Source organism: Trichoplax adhaerens, genomic scaffold (genome assembly GCF_000150275.1).
Source record: "Trichoplax adhaerens TRIADscaffold_7 genomic scaffold, whole genome shotgun sequence".
Taxonomy (NCBI): Eukaryota; Metazoa; Placozoa; class Uniplacotomia; order Trichoplacea; family Trichoplacidae; genus Trichoplax; species Trichoplax adhaerens.
In genome coordinates this window covers 2,229,506-2,248,459 of record NW_002060949.1, presented here as the reverse complement: position 1 = coordinate 2,248,459, position 18,954 = coordinate 2,229,506, and the positions used below count along the sequence as shown (strand labels likewise).

At 32.0% G+C, this 18,954-nt stretch overlaps 1 protein-coding gene across 1 annotated transcript; it reads left to right on the top strand.

Moving 5' to 3' along the window:
• Positions 1-15,079: 15,079 nt before the first annotated feature.
• On the top strand, positions 15,080-18,100 carry TRIADDRAFT_58036 (uncharacterized protein; the record flags this gene model as incomplete). The annotated part of the gene is made up of 5 exons (XM_002114300.1): positions 15,080-15,342; positions 15,547-15,634; positions 16,416-16,490; positions 16,771-16,833; positions 18,035-18,100. The coding sequence occupies 5 exons, from the start codon at positions 15,080-15,082 to the stop codon at positions 18,098-18,100; spliced, it is 555 nt and encodes a 184-aa protein (XP_002114336.1).
• Between the last annotated feature and the right edge of the window lie 854 nt (positions 18,101-18,954).

The window sequence follows — 18,954 nt, the reverse complement described above, 5'->3', positions numbered from 1 at the left end:
ATTGGGCAGATCCTTGTTTTTGATTGTCTTTTGTATGAACGTTTACTTGAGATGTTTACAGCATTAAAAAATCGAAGGAACGTAATCCCCCCCCCCCCAATTTTTAATATGATTGTATATTATGATGGCTACTGTCCAGTTTGCAATAAAAAATCAATAGTTACTTAGTATCATCTATTATGCACTAGAAAACATAGAAGTATCAATGCAACTTTCTGTAAATAGGAAGGCTATGACACTAGATATGTGGACATCTTGACTACGAATAGCTACAACTATCGCCATAAGTCAAGACTAAAAATGGAATAAATGAAAAAGTTAATGCAATCGCTATTATGATTGATGAAGGGCCAAAATATGCCGCGATTGATAGCCCAGTCCTAGTTAGCATCATAAGAATAGAACGCTACATTCAATATTAATATTATAATCTAACTTTAAGTATTATCTTTACTGAATATCTCCAATCAATAATCAAGTTACTTCTCGTAGAATCAGTGCCATGTTTACATAATTCCAAGATGTACAGAATACCATTATTAGTTAGGCTGATCAATTCTATTTCAATACAGTTCGTATTGAAAGCACGTTTTCATTTGTAATCCATAGAAAACAACATTACATGCCGGCAGGCTATAAAAGATTTCACCTAAATGATGGGTGAAATAGGTAAATACTCATAATTTGGATAATAGAAGACGGTTAGAAAGTTTTAACCCGCTCTTGACTTATGATCAATCGTAATCGAAAAGCAGATACATCTTGAGTTTCAACGTATTTTCTGTATTAACATTGTTTGAAAGACTCAATCAAATATGTACACAAATCGGATTATGCTATTGATGTAATATCAATGACGTCTTTTTTATGTTAAAACTGTTACAGGACTACCGTATTCCGGATATCAGTTATTACTTAGCATAGAATGCTTAAAGCGTATCTGTCCATTTGTCCAACATTTTACTCTTTGATATCCATTGATTACAATTGGACTGTCTCCGGTGTTCTTATTTCTTTTAGTTTTCAATAGAATGCTATCCAATGTTATTTGTTATGAAACTTATTATTCAATAATATATGCGTACTCTTTACTATCAACATCTTCGCTCTGTAAAACTACTGCTATTTGAGTATAAAAATCGAATGGACCCATTTTGTGGAGCCAATATATAATCTTATCATAGTACAGTAGAAGAAGGGCTGTAAAGCTACAACCCTTTCGGTTCTAGGAAACACAACATTATCCAGATATATTTGTTTTAAAGTTCCTTAACATATGCACAACTACCATAATAGAAATGCTGCAAGAATGATGAATTTTAAATATGAGAAAAGGAAATATTCTAATCATCATTTTTATGGTATGGCAAAGTAGAGAATAGTTCAAACAGATTGGAATCGGAGCAGCTTCTAGCCACCATACGCATTTAACGTATAGTATAATACTATGAATCTACTTGAACATTTCTTCTATCTACTAAATTGTTAGTCGTACCGTATACTTTTCGGGTTGGGTAAACTAGCCGATAATCGTTTTGAGAATAGTAGGAAATTTGCTATCTTTTCAATATTAGTTCTAAATATAGTACATCACAACAAATTACTACTTGATATAATGACGATATCGGAAGAAGAAATGTGATGCTTGAAGGCATTCTATGAAGTAGAATTAAATGCATCAAATAGAAAGGAAATAAGATGACAACATGGTAGTATACATATATCAGAGAATTTTTATTCAATGTTATAACCAGTTCATAAGGAGTATAGCAGTGCAATCATGATGTAGAATAGTTCATACAGCTGTCACTTGACGTGGTAGTATCATTAGAGTAAAGGCTACATATTTTTTAGCCAATAATATTCTCGACAGCTTATGACGTCTTTAAAATAACTCGATTAGTAACACATGAGCACTAGGATGAGTGGAATGGAAAAATATCTTTAGGGTATCAATAGACATCTATTTTTATATTATATATGAATCATAAATGAAAGTATTTTTTTTAAATGTTATTAGTACTATTATTGTTATTTTTTTATTTTAATAATTACTTTTAGTAAAAAGACGATTAGAATATTATTAGATTACAAATTATAGACTATTTTTCTTCTTCTTTCTTTCTATTTTGTTCATGTTGAGCCTAGTAGAGTAATATGCTTGCACAGCAATCTCTACTACCTTCTGTTAATATTATAACTTTCAATACCATCAGGTGGCATAGGTATTTTTTTCAATTTTATGATGCCTTTTTTTCTCCTCGTAAGCCAATTTTGAGTTAAACTATTAACTATATCATTTATATTTATAGCGTGACTGCAATAACTTATTGGTAGTAGATAATAACTTCATCTAAATTCTATTTTTCATAATAGCCATGATGTCATCCATTTTTAAGGCTATGCCTCTTGCTAAGAAAATGAGAATTCATCCTATTACTTTAGTTCAGTATGTTGTATTCTAATCCTAGTACAGTAGTTATAGAATGGTTCTTCATTGGAAAAAAATTAAAATCGAAACAATACTTGTTTATCTCCAATCAATATCACAACTAATCTCAGTATTTTATAGTATCCAAAGAGCACTAAAAGTGGAAAGAAATAGCTAGTCTAGGTCTTATGTAGATGTATTTTTTAAAAAGAGCAAAACACTGATTGCTCAACAATAAGATGCTACAAGAGAATTCTATTCTTGCCTTAAAAAGCAATATGGTGTCCAATTACATAGGTATTATTAAACAAAATAAAATGGATATCAAGTTACAATGATGAAAAGAAAGGGCTGTAAACCCTTTCAGTCTAAAAGTAAGTCATACCAACTCAATATTACTGGCTTGATAGTTGAGATAGTATTGTTTGTGCTAATTGTCATATTCCTTGACAACGACTAGATTATGTTTCCTATTTACAAGCAGATGATGAACAAGGAAGATAGTGTTCAAAGATGCCAAAATAGAATCAATGGATGCGTTTAATTGCCATTAGCGTAGGCGTCCTTCTCCAAGTAATATTGTCTAATATAGTCATTGTCCTTAAAAGATGACTTATGCTCATGGCCAATTTCCAGTAAATTGTGAAGTAACTTGTTGTCATATTATCTTTCTAGTTATTGATAACAGAATTGTCAACAGCGAGGTGTCAATTCATTACTCTTTTCTTCTTTCTAGTCTAGCGTCGTCTATGGTCATTAAATATCTTCCGTAGAAGAGTAAAATGTTAATTTCCGTATGCGTATGATATCGACACTAGCAGGGCGATTTCAATACATGAATGAGGTCATTTCCAAGTTCCTAGTCGTCATTATAAATTATACTTGGTCAATATCAATTAGTTATTTGATTTATTGAAATAGAAGATAACATTCTCGTCTTATAAATTATTTTTAAGTTGATGATGGTAGTTATTCGCTTAAGATGATAATGTTTTTCAAGCCTACTAGCTTAAGTTTAGGTTGATTAACATTCATATCAAAGAGTAAATAAGCAATATCATGCTCTACTTCATCCAGTTGCGTCTAAAACTACAAATTCTTTCTATTTCCAACGTTTTATGTGCATAATTGATTGTTTTTTACGAAATGAAAGTAATTCAATTGAGTAATATGTTAGTACATATGATAAAATAATTAGATAGAAACTCATTTTATTTTATTTATTTATTTTATGAATAAATCTCTTGATTGTTCAGGTTGTCTAAGTAGAGTCTACGCGCTGTATTATTTCAAGTAATCATATGAATAAACACCATCAATACGACATATTCTCTATTATGTCATAAATGATTTGAAGAATGATTCATTAATGTTACTTTCGATCCGTACGGTATATAGAATAAGCTATGAATTACCTTTACTTATTATATAATGTTACTTGTACATCGAATTTATTTACTTTTGCCTGAGATTGGTTATCTATATATAAATCCATAGTATTAATTGGTCATTGCCCTGGCTAGAATGAAATTATTCCATTAGTATTATGCAATATTGATATATTGATATGGGGGGGGGAACAAGCAAAAAGTTCCAAGAGATCTACCGAAATAACATCATACTAATTAAATCTATTGATAATGTAATTTTATGGTAAAATATCATAAATACCTATTGATTAGTTATTTCATCATTATACGACATTGTTTCTAAAGCATGAATATTACGGGTATATTGCGATCATGTATCGCATGATTAATTCTCAATGAGATGTTTTAGCGCTTTACTCTAATTAAAATTACAATAACATGTGAAACTCCTTCAAGCAATATGTTCGTTATGATTAAGATGACTTTGTTGATTGTTCAAATAGGGCAAGCATCTCATAAATTTTATTTTTTTAAATGTGATAGTACTATATGAGAAATGGTGGATACGTATTTATGCACAGAAATACAGTAGTATCGTCACATAAATACAAAAGAATAGGCTACCTATGTTTACTAATATGAAAATAATAGTCTGTTGACCTCTAAGAATCGCTATTCATAGGCAAACTTTGATATACGATAGTACCATTATCAATATAAAATGTTCTAATATTACATTAACAATGTATGAATTACATCGATCATCAGCTGTTTTCATCGTTACTCCTGCCAATATACCATCAATGAAGAGTAACCACTAACTACTTTTATTGATATTGCTTCATTATAACTGCGATAATATAAAAATGTACGTTCCGTTATCGTTTAAATTGGTTAACTTATTTGTTGTTACTTACGCAGAAAATGAAAAAGTATACCGTCTATATTATCCTTTAATGACTGATGAAGAATTGGTGTTTACATTTTTATTGATTTTCGTCGCTACTGTTCTCGACATCTTGTAAAAAAACGTTGTCTATAGAACAGCTAATGAATTATTAAATTGAAAGAATAGATAATTAGTTAATTGATTCTTTCTATGCTTAATTTTACTCAAGTATCGTTGGTGCGGCAACGTTCAATTGTCCATATTCAGTTAGTTAATAGCAGTTTGATCTATTATTCATTTATTTAGTTCTGTAAATGCGATTGTTGTTGACTGACTTATTAATCAGCAAGTGCCGACATATTATTAATAGACCTTGCTTATTAATACAAGTAGCAATCGATTCAATAGTCAATGATGACTTTATTCTACTTGCTATCCGATAGATTATATTGAATGAAAGAGTGTCGCATATGGTTCATAGAAGTTGCATATGCATATTACAGTATATAAGCAATAACAGTGGTTCATTTTAAAGTTGATTTTTTATAAAATAGGACAGTGATATCGTGTCTGACTGTATCTCTATTAGAAGCAATCCGATAACATTAGATCATTCTCGCAAGAACTATGCTGATAACAGCAACATTGAACTAATTATAAATCAACAAAATTGTTACGTTAATAAAATAGTTACGTGTATGATCATAGAAGAGCTTTCACTTACCACCACTGACTACAGCTATAACTTATACGGCTAGTACCAAAACAACAAGGATTCATAAATGTAGATATAAAGGGAAATAATGATTCATTTCTTAAATGAGATTAAATTACATTTACGTTAAATTATACTTATAGCAATGACTCTGATTTATGTTTTAATTAACGATCCAATGAAATTTTCTTTTTTTTTTCCATCAAAGATACAAAGAATATCCTGATCTAGATTTTTCCTCTGTTGGTAGTATTTTTATAAATTTGCTTGTTTATTTTCTATACTTCATTGAGTGCATAGATTGCCATAATTAATAGGATAAATTTGTATAAAAAGTATGCCCTGATTGTAGTCCATTAACTTTCATATAATCAAAGTCATGTTCACTTTTTTCTATTTACTCGGTTTGTAACGAAGTTAGTAGTGTTGATTCCTAAAATTTTATCTTAGCGATCTTAACATGGATAATCTGTAGCATTAATGAATAATATTCTGTTGAATTACGATAAAAGGAGTGAAAGAAAACATATGATCAGTTAGCCCTTAATAATTTAATGACCTAATAGAAACTGGTAACATGTACTAAATACAATGTCGTTGCGATTATGATATGATTATAATAATTCATTATTGTCCAACTTTTATCATAACAATAAATGATTGTATTATTGTAATCCATATTAACGTCACCGGACGAATTTTTTTATAACTAGTCAATCTATTTATTGTGAAAGAATTAATGAATCATTTTTCTCTGAATATGAATATCGTTGATTGTATCATTTAATTAAAATAGACTATTGCTAATATCCAATAGTCGAGTAAATGATTGTGCGATACTTCATATCATGTATCTTTACATCATACGTACTATTCACTATTTCCCCTGGTTCAATCGAAGGATAATGGATTATTATTATATTCACTTTCACTTTCGTGGTCTTGCTTTAGAATATGGTTAGAGACTTTATCAAGATAGTGCTACAGCAATAAATCGATATTATATTGAGTATAGAGAGGTGTAGTCATGATATTTTACTTTTTAGCCTTAATATGCTTTTAAAAATAGACAAGATCTTATGATCAAAATCAATTTTGATCTATTTACCGCAATAACAACGTAATAAATGAACTGAAAAACAAAAAAATTCAAATTATTTTTTATTAGGAAGGAGAAACTGCCGCATTATTTTATAGATGTCGATTGCATAAAAATCAATAGAATAAGAAAGCTACAATAGCAAATTAAATTACTGTAAAAGTAAAATAGATTTATCTACATATACGTGTGTTTGTATATTTATACGCTACACAGTATATGTTTAGACTTAAATATTGGATATTCTATCTAGTTTTACTGGTTATTGTTTTGACGATTATCACCATGGTAGCAAAATTATCGTCAACTGTGCATCTTTAGTTCTGAAATATAACTAACTGATAAAATACTATCCTGTTGTAATATTCGGCTCTAGCCATAGCATCAATTCAAATCAATACCTTCGTTTTATTTAACAATTGAATAAGCATCCTATCATTATCAGCAATGCTAAAAAAATGACGGTATTTTCCGGCAAGCAAGATAGATGGACTCAGATGATTTACTTCCACAGTGATTTTAAATTCTTTTGATTTTTCTCTCTCAAGTACTGTTATTATCGATATTTCTTTCTTCTCAGTATTCATTGTCTTAGCTAGTAGTATCCTACAACTGCAATCAAGCCATTAATTTATAATATCTGGATAATACCTTCAATATTGACAGAAACTGCTATAAAAATAAATTAATTGATGATTACAAGAATGGTGAGGGTAGTAGCATTTTAACTTTATCGTATATAGTACTGTAGCAAATAGATCGTTCTGTGTGATCAGCACATACTCTTAACAGATGTAATTGATAATAATGAATTCAAATATGTACGGTAGACTTATCATATTTGTTATCCTTAATTAGAAACGCTATCTTCACTTACTCCTCTCTTAATTAGAAATAACAATGGTTATATTACGTCTACATCGACGTAGTACTATTGAAATAGCTTTGTTTTGCATATTATTTATTTCTCTGATAGAAGACTGCAGCTATAACTTTTAATTTTGTTGATGACAATCTGTCTATTGTTAGACACGATTGACTTTTTTATTTTCTCTCAGTTGAAATTTATCCCATTTTCTTCTTAATTTCTTTTTCTAATAAAGGCAAATTTTTTCAAGTAAAGAAAGATATATTAATGTGCGTTATTGTAGCTATTATATTTTACGTAACATTAAGGTAGTACATTATCTTCATTTACATTGTATGGTTTGATAATAATATAATAATAATAGTAATAGCCAATTCTTAGATTTGAGTATAAAATTACTACGTCGTCGGTTTGCAAGCATCATTGCTCAACTGATCTCAGCGTTTCTTATTCGTATCATCTTGACAGCTAGGACCAACTAAGATAGGTATTTTACTAACAGTAAGCAACTTTGCATAGTAATGATATCCTTGACTTGACTTATTTATAGTCATGCTTGTGTATATTATTTTTAGTTCCTATTTTTGGCATGGTAGTAGCTTCTTTCATGTTATTATTGACGCGATCTGCTCGTTTTGCGTTATTATTCCACTGTAAGTTATACATATGTCAAATGCACCAAGTTCGATGCATATGATGTCATTTCCAGCGTCTTGTTACCATTATTGATCACAGGATATATTTCCTCTTATACGCGTATCTACCAGTAGAATATAGTAGAATGATAAACGATTTGATATATTCATCTTGACCATTAATTGATGATTTACAATTCTATGCTACAGTACTGTTTGCTATTCATTCATTGATGCGACTGTTGTATATATACATTTTTAAGTATTCTCTTAACCTATACAAAACATACATGATAAGAGCACATTTGTACCAAGCCTTAGCTATATTTATAATGTAAATTTTGTAATTATTCCTTTGTCAGCAGTAAAGACGCCCACAATATTATTATTTTTAAAAAGCTTGGCATCGTTTTTAGGCTATTTTGCACTGAAATTAACTTTCTATCACTCTGTGTATATCAATATGCAACATTCTATATACGTGTTTGCTTTACATATGCTGCATATCTAGTATTTCTTTAGGTCGATAGCGCTCTATAAGATTGAAAGATACAGTATCACCAAAGAATGGATGATCTCATGTTGCTTCGTTTAGCTAATTGCTGTAGGGATACAGTATAAATTAAGTGAAATATCCTATATGACGTAGTTACTTCTTGTTATTTCAAGATATTCATTGCGTAATAGACAGTTGGACACGTCCACACTTTCTCTTATTCAAAGACACAAAAATACAAATATCACCGTCCATGTCCATCTACTAGTCTAATATACATAATTATTCTGTTTTGATGCCACTGGCCAATGAATGATTGCTACGTATTACTCACATGTGCAAGTTATTTGCACACTAGATCAAAAACAAGCCTTTGACCTACCATTGAGACATCGAGTTTGGGATAGTAATAGATCTGATCTCTATAAATTTTTATTATTTTACTGACACGATCCATTACATCGTACCGTAGACATGGAGTTGTTGAACGTGTATTGATAGCGTCGTCATGACAAAGTAGAGTGGAGGAGGAACGAGTATCTATAATGGAATTAAAAATAGTAACCTCCGCTATCTCGACCATTTGGCATGCTAATCATTTATCTCATCAAGAGATAGAATATTACGTATATTTGCTATTTTTATAGTGTTGTTTCATTTTACTAAATCAATATGATTTGCATTAGGCGAATTGGAAATCAATTAAATTCCGACCTTATTACAGGAAACGTAAATTGCTATAGGTCTAGTCATTTTCCATCTAAGCAAGTTAAAAAAAATTGACCTGTTTGGCAATACGTTGCTCTACTAACACCTAGAATAGCAAGAATAGGGATATAATAGTATAGATCAACATTGTATAATGAGTTTGTGACGTTATTAAGCTATCATTAAACCGAAAGATAATCACTGGTATTGCTATATTTGCCTTTCATGTAAAAATATATCACAAACTTGAAGGTATTCTCAGTAATATGGGTTCCCGATTTACTGCGTAGATTGCTTTTGCTCGGTAATACAGCGGTATAAAATGTAAAACAGTGCGATGACCATTGGTTGGAAGGAAAGTTAAAATTACACGTATGTAACTCTATTAACCAGTGTTGTACTGTATATTAGTTGAACGAGCTCACTAAGCTGTCTAAACTTTTGCTACTCATTAACTTAAGAGATGAGGTCCATGATCGACATGCGACAATTAGAAGCTTTCAATAAGAACAAAAATAAGTTCAATCACTGCAATGTGCAGTGAACTCGGATATCAGTATCCACTTTTGGTAAATCAATAATTAATTTCTGTGTTTTTAAATCGCAAATTATACTAATTAATGATACAGAGTCAAAGTAATCACTAATCACAAATTGGGAGGCTATGCAGTAATTATTATCCTGTCCACTGTCGTTATGGATTCAGTAGTGAGGTTCTATTCATTTTTTTACAATTTCATCAATAATATTGTATGGAGACAAATACTGTACTGTAGAGTTTATTACTGCATGGATGTTGATAAAAGAATTACAGCATAAAAAGTTAGTTGTTGATCGATTTGTAAAAAGTGTCATCAGTGAATTCTTCATTACTGTTTTGATTGGCGATAGCTATTTATGTGCTGATGCATTTTTACTTCCAGCGGAGCTACAACATCTAGGCAGAAAAACGTACACATAGATCTACTCTGAGCACTGCTGTGTAGCACGGTGCTGTAGCGTTCGATTGCACTAAATGAAATGCAAGTTCATATCATAGTTTAGTTCATTCACGGCAGAAAGATCCATTTAGTTATAGCGAATCACGAATCGATTGAACAATCACGATACGAATTGGACGCGCACGCTGCATACTTCACAGACATGTTTCACGAGAAGAAAACCTCTGCTCTACTGTCATAGTGTACAGTACAGTATGTAGACTGTACATTATACAAATTCTGTCAACGGATTCTTGTAATTTAACTCTTCCTCTATCGATTGACTTGTACTGTATTTTATTGAAAATCGACAGAAATTTCATTGTTTTATTTTCAAAGTTTTTCGGGATTGGGACAAACTGTACAGTACTGTACTGCAAAACTGAAAGTACAGTACAATACAGTACTGTAGAGTATGGATACTGCCGAATACTGTACTGTACAGTAAAGGCAGGGGGACTTATACTGTAAATAGAAAGAGAAAAGTTTTTTTTCTTCAAAAGTCCTCCGTATAACGACCGTAGTCTTTATTCTATTTCCTCCGTATGATAGGGATAGACCAAGGTTTGAAGGAGGACAGTTTTATGGCTGTTGACAGTATTGTACCGTATCAAGCATCATGACGCTTTAGCTGTTTACCTATCAGAATCTTCTATACTTTCCCTAACCACAGAGTATTTTTTTCTTGGATACCTTGATAACACAAGGTGCATTGAGTTGACTAAACTGTAAAAAAAGACAATGAAAGAAATTTTCTAATTATGGCGTATATTGTCATCACACGATCCCTAGTGACCGGACCTGTAAACTATGATAGACAGTAATTTGAAGAGAGTAACTCATGCTGATTGCTATGATGTTACAACAAGCAAAGAAGAAGAAGAAAAAAATAATAAATCCATGTCGGGAAATAGAAGTATGAGTAGAGTTCAAGGGTGATGGTTATCACGGAAAGTGGAATATACAATTAGTCAGTTGATGGATTAGAATAGTCTACTAGAATAGTGCGATGGTGATATTTTGGCGTATTGTGGATAATGGTAGTCTACTATTGGGCTCATTGATTTCTTTCTTTGATAAACTGTTGCTGATAAAGGGGAAGCAGTAGGCTAGAAGGCGGATAAAACAGTCCATGAAGTGGTCTACTTATAGTCAATTAGGTCTACGTCTTGGGCGTTGAGAATAGAATTAAGGGAAAAATGCAATTCTGTTGATTGATTGAAAGAAGAAGCGATACAGTAGTTGAATTGTACCATATGCATCATCCTTAGGACGTCAATCGGCTGGGGTGGGGGGAATGATGACATTGGATCAGTAGCCCCTGCAGGCTAATACCTACTACGTACACACGCTACTAGGAAAAGTCATTGATTGATTTGACTGCTTTCAGTCTCAGGAAAAAAGTATTGACTATGTAATGATAACGAATTGTATCGTCAAATGATGGAGCTTTGTTCATGTTGATTCTCTTTTTATTTGCTTCATTGCTCTTGCTATCGTTCATTCATTGAACTTAGAAAAAAATGGTAAATCTCTTTCATCATTGTAATTTGAATTGATTCCTATTTTTGCCCGTTTATTGTCTGCTTGGCTGAGTGTTATGTATTGCATTTCCTTGACGTCGATACTATGCTCTACTGATGCCACCAACGCATTTCATAATACCTCAAGTGGGTAGTAAACAGCCTGGCTACAATCAATCGGTTTACGTTTTCATTATCATGATTGTAATTAAGTTTTCAATTTCAGTAATTACGTCATTACGTCAATCGGCACGTGCCACCGCCCAGGACGCGTCAACGAAAGGATCCGTCGCTCGCTTGTAGTACAGTACACTGTACTGTACAGCACAGTCGGGCCCAACTGATTGCTTGCATTGTACAGTAATTTGTACTGTACTGTACAGTACCAAAGTTACTTTTAGTCGTTGTTGACTATTGTTGCTTGTTTGTCGGTAATCTATACAATACATTAGTATGAACAATCGTCAAGGGAGTAGGTGTTTTGTTGCTTATTCAGTCAACAATAGATGCCATGGGTATATAGTAACTACCATCGGCTGCAGCAGATATAAATATGTATGTTTACAATCGGATGGCTCCATTACTTTGGAGACAAAATACTACTAGGAGCAACAAAATCGGAACTAAACCAATTTTGACCCATCGCTTCAAGTCCTACATTGATTGCTATCGTTTGATTTCGAAAATTAATTCATCCAAACCAGTTATCGATTGCTAGACTTTCATTTCTCCACCTTATTAATTAATTAATTAATTAGTACAAGCCCTCCCTTGTTCAAAACATCGATCGATCGACCGACAGCAACAAGAATTGTTCCAATACATTCTACGTACACTGTAAGTACATCATCGCATAAGAACCAGTTCAGATTCAAGATAGGAACATCAAGAAAGTGCAGTACTAAAGTGGGCTTAGTTGACTTTGACAGCCTCTATTGGGTGCACTAATTCGATCTCATTTTCTGTTCTACCGCTGCCTTGGCACTACCGTCGATTACACACAGCATTTGGTACAAGTGACTTCATCATTTGACCAGGTATACAACAACGTATTCGTTATATTATTATTTTCCAAGACGAAAATGAATGCTATCGGTCAATTCTATTTGAGTATTGTTGACTACTGAAAGTAGGATCCCAACAACTATTTCTTTATAATGTACTATATGATAGGATGAGTGGAGTATTAGCTTGATAGGCAAATTTCATTTCCATTGGATCGTACTCTTCTGCCATTGGATGCAGTTGTCTATGTATATGAATGTAGACGAGTAGAATCGATTCAATTACGTCTACCACTTGATAGTAGCTCAATGCAGAATGATTTTGTACATACAGTACATACTGTAGGCGATAATAACGATGATCATGGTGATATCCTATTTATTTTGAACTTCATCATTTTTTGCAGTTCTCTTTCCCTAATTTATTGATTGATATCATTCATTATTATTATTATTTATACTGTACATCGACGAGTGTGTTGTAGTTAACTGTACGTCCAACCTAGCAGGTTTGTTACAGAACTTGTGTATTGCTTGACGTGCAACGTATCTTTAGTGATGATAGTTTAAATTTTTTGAAACTGTCAGTAATTATCATGTTATTAACTTAATAACAACAGTCGAGTAAAAATTGTATTTCTCATCTTACACAACAACACGGTGGTATCGCACTGTACACAAGAGATCCTTTGGTCTCTACTCTCTCTACTAATCCTGTACTGTATGGAGAAAAGAGAGACTACTCTACTCTACTTCTGACTATCGCGTTATCCCAGTTACTGTGATACTATCGGCCATCATCATCAGTCTCTTCTCTGTCTAGACTAGAATGCCAGTTGCAGTCCTACTGCATACCACAAACTCTAGCCTAATGACTACAGTAGTGGTACTGTATCAAGTCATCACTTACTCTCGCCCACACCTTTTTACGCTACATTTTACTATCATCTCCAAATGCCGGATCTTGATGTCATAGACAAGCCTACGGATGCACGAATTTTCTATTGTAGGGCGTAAACATGGTAGTTGGCCTGCCATTCATTCCATCAACACATAATAAAAGCATCAAATGAAATGAATGCATCCAAAGTGCATCTACTCTAGACAGTAGTACAGTATAGTTACTAACCAATTATTTATTTATTTCAATTCTGGCGTACATCTACGCCTACGGTCATGATTTTACTTTAAAATTGCATCCAGGCAGCGTATCTTGCAAAATAACACTTACAAGGTGCCGATGTTGTCAATGCTTTACTAAAGGCGTCTTGGATGGTATTGACAGCATAGCTCAATTTTACCAATAGCTTGCAAAATAATAACGAACCCATTCCATCGCCTAGACGCCCTATCTACAGACAACTATTCACAAAGTAGACGGACAGGGTAAATAGATTGATCATCGATCTTGACTTCAAAACCATCGCTTAGACAAATATCTTACTATGATGTTAATATACAGTATGTGTACAATACTTTACTCCAGTCAAATGGATAGCCCTTTACCCCCCAAAAAATAAAAAAAAAATAAATGAAAAATAATGCTATTATTGTCTAGAATTTTAAATACTATAAATAATCTCGTAATCTACTAGAACACGATATCGCATTAAAAGTTACAAATCGGTGTGGTGATGACTCATAGGTAGATACAAATTGACATCCTTTATCGTATGTGCTGTTTATCGATTGCTGATAACGTGTATTGTATATCGAGTTTGTACGATAATCTTATCTAGGTATCATTGATAGTAGTATACAAGGTAATATTGGCTAACGAAATTGATAATCAGGCTACAGCCGCCGATCATCTTGTTATTAAAACATGCAAAAAAAAAAATGAATTTTTTGCTCTGAAATACTGTCGATAGTACGCTAATAAGATAATAGTAATCGTTACTATCGTTATCATGGTCTATCGTTTTCTACAATATACTGTGCAAGTTTTCATTTTCAAAAATGCCGAATTCAATTTTGATCAATTGTATTTATTATTATTTTTTTCTTTTTAACTTAAGTTAATTATACAGTATAATTACAATACGTTAAATTCAAGACATGCTTATATTAACTAGTTAGGCAAAGTTTTACCTTATACATACACCTTGTAAACTTGATCGGACTTGCTAACAGCTATAATTACCTTCACTTTAATTGATAATAATATAATAATTTTGACATCGTATGAAATTCAATATCCATTTCAGACTGGATAATTAGTGTTGTTGTTGTTGTTGCTGCTGCTACTACTACGACTACCGTTGGTCAAAAAAGAAAGCAAGAGAGATTGATCCAGTCCTCACGTCGATAGCTTCAATTCAGCCTGTTAAACCAAATTTAAACCTGACTATTACAACCAACATGATTGATCCAACAAGCAGTGAAACCAGCAGTTGTAGCGCTGCTACTCCTGCAGCCGATATTTCATCTACATCGACAGATGCTTTACCCAGATATAAGAAAAATAAATGTAATCAAAAGATACGTCTGGTTATTTTATCCACTTCTGGAGCACGACTACCATTCCACGTCAGTTGTCGTGAAACTGTAGATGATTTAAAAGGAAGAATTGCTTCACGCATTGGCTTGCCTATCGATAAAATCTCCCTCGTCTACAAGGAAAGGTAAGCCCGATATCACAGCAACCTATATTATCATCAATATTCTAGTAAAGTAAAAGAAAATTGAATGTTATAGATTCAGTTTTTATCATTTTATTACTTTACTGCTTGTTTAAAAGTTTTTTTCAATGGATGATCAACATTTTAACACTTTGTAACATAGAGCTAACTATCTATCCCATCTATCGATATCTTAACAATAATTAGAAATCTGACAAAAGGATTACTGTTAGCAAATGGTGTCGGTTCTGGATCATCAATAAAGTTATTAACAACTATAGAAACTGGTTTCAAGGTAAGTCTGAGGGTTTCTTTTATTTGAAGAATTCGTTTTGGACTTCTTGCACTTGTACCGATAAATATTGCCTTACGTACGTTAGCACACAATCATACAAAATTGATTTAAACAAAGTATCTACGCCATCGGTGGCTACCTGGAAACTATAATATACGATGTAGTGGATCAAATATTTTTGTCATGTAAATAGTAATAGTGAACTAAGGTGTTAACCATGAAATAGAGCGTCAGTCTAGACGTGGATGGGATTTGTATACGAAATTCACTCTTTCCCTATCAATTCTTCATTCAGTCATTTTTGAATAATATGCCATAATACGAGTTGAATTCATTTTAAATTTAGTCAACTCCATATAATTTCTACATTTAAATTAAATTGAATATGTGCCCTAACTTAACAATTACGTGAAGCAAAGTAGTATTGATAGCAACTACTGCTGGAGTACAGTTGATTGTTGAAGAGATTATTGCTAGTAGTTTTTATGAACGTAAAATGTTGGTACAGTCTTGTAGATTCAATTGGGTATACGAGTATTTCATATACCATCTAGTTGTACTTTACATTTATTCGAACATGATCGACCAAAGCTGTATCCCGTAGTAAGTTATAATTATTTCATCAATTGGAATGTATCTTTCTACAGTATAACACCGTAGAATTTGATCGAATCAACGTACCGATACATTGAGATAACCTCCTAGATTAATTACAATAATTACAATTTGCTCTCTTGAAAATGCTTATAATTTCATTGTTGCTTTTTTTTTTGTAAAATAGTATGATATTGCTGCTTGGTTAAATTTTTTCAACTTAATTGAAAAACATTCTAATTATAAAATTAATCTACCCAGGGTACAGTGCAATCTCCCATCTCTCACTAATTTGTTGTCAACTAGAATAAAATGACCAATATGCTAGCATGCTTGCTTTACCAGATATGATCATATACTCGTCATGCAAAATGATAGCTTAAAACGTTCTGCACCTTTTCTGCTGTAGTTCATAAATGCGTTCTATTGCTTTCATTCTTTTTGGTACCTTCACACTAGCAGAATTTTAATAGTCATCATTCAAATTGCGTATTACCTAGTTGTATGGTATTAATATGATCATTTTTTTATTAAACGATTAGAATTGGCACAGCCCTTGTAGTACAACACCAGTAAGAAGCCTGGATTGCTTATCAGATGCACAAGTAAGTAATCGTATAATCTAATATTATCCTATCATCTTTTATTTGCTGGACAACATTGAAATACAGTGTTGTTGTTCGAGATTTCATTCATAAACCATAGTATTAATGTAACCTTATCATAGCCGCATCTTTGATCATTTTATTTAATGACAGGGTTGTACTGTGAAATGAGAGTCAAATTTGCAATCTATTTTGAGATTTTTATGCAATCTTACATCTTGTTTTTTGTTTTCATGTCATTGTTAGTCGGGTTTCCTTCTTTCCTCCGGCTCGTTTTAAAGTTATTCTATTTTAGTCATGCTCTTTGTTTTCTATGTATTTATTCTTTGCTCTTTCACACATTTTTGATACCTCCATATTCGAGAACAGAACGCATCTATCTCGACCACCACGAAACCTACCTAGTTGTCAATGTATAAAAATATCTGCTTTATTATTGTCTGTTGTTGAAATACGGGGGGGGGGAGAATTTTATTCTTTGGTATATCAAATCAATAATTTACCCTTCCTTCATCCTGTATTGTTGCAATCATTTCCCTACTTCAACATTTTTAATTGCTACGCTAGTTTTTATAGTAATACCTTTTTGATATTGAATCTACTTATACGATATCAAATTTGTAAGATAACAAATGGAGTTTTTTCCATACTGCAAATTGTCATCATTTGCAATAATACTAATAATTTTTCTATAATTGACAATATTGGCAATATTTACTTCAAGTCAAGAATAGGGTATTACGTTAGAAAGATATATTAGTTAATTGCTCATTGATATAATATTATAGCAAGATTGTCCATTTCCTCTTTACTGTTATATCCAGGTTGAAACAATGTTTCTTTCTTAGAGTCAAATATTGTAATCTTTATCTATTTTTAGTTAGTTCTCGTGAGTAATTACGCAAAATTATGAAGTCATAGAATGTTATTATGTCTCTTTTGCATGTATTTCCTTCTAGTGCACGCTACTGTAGAATGCAATTTGCTATTATTTTGCAAGTTATAATCAAGCTTCATTGCCTATCTGTCTGCATGACTGAAATAAGATATTGATCGATTGACCATTTTCATTTTTAGTGTAGATATTTCAAGGATGATAGATATAATAATTATTATCAAAGTAGATTAAGTGTTTTTTTAGATAGTCATAAAATAAATATCGCGATATAATGTTGTCGCATGAAATTCTCGTAAACTCTAGCTGACCAAAAAGTACAGATTAAATTATAGCGCCTGTCAACTGGCGGCTAAGTTTATGATGGATTAGAATAGTTCTTGTTAAAAATAAACACCTCGGGAAAAAATAATGGGCGGTGTTGACTAACAAAATCTATGGTGATCACTTTTTTCTGTATCTTTCATCTCCACCTCCTCCTCCTCCTCCACCCATCAACTATATCAATAGATGGTTTTTAAATTAGATGTAGGCAGCTTAGTTCACCTTTACATGAACTTTATAAGTTACCACCCCCATACTACTGTTATTTTTTACTCTGCACTCTATAACTTTTCTCGCCAAGTTGCACCTAGCTAGTATCGGTTTCATGCATTAACAATATTGGTAACAATATTTTTACAGGTCTGATGTTGCACAAAAACTAAGTACATTAATATGATATTACCGTTACTATTTTATGTTATCATTTTTTATGTTATTCCCAAAGTAATTAAAATTTAACTATCTTATTCATACGTCAGAACTAAAGCCATTCATTCATTCTTACCCTCACCTATTCAAAGTTAGTCCATATTTACCAACAAATTACAATATTTTAGTTTTAGTTTTATAAAGTATAAAATATTTACCTTAAACGGTAATTTTCTTTTTCTTAGAAACATGATAATTAATACATACATAATGTAGCTATATTGATTCATGACTTATTCATTCCGTATACCATTTTGTATACGTGCAATAGCTATAGCTTTGTTCATATAAGACATATTATAGTTTAAAATTGACTGCCTTATCCTAATATCATTTTCCTACATATCGTATGTATTTTAGTTACTAATTCATCAACATGATGAATAAAACATTATTGGCTTACAACATGATCACAGTACAGTACCTAGAGCTGTAGTTGTCAATAGAATTTGTAACGCTTATTATCGTACCCA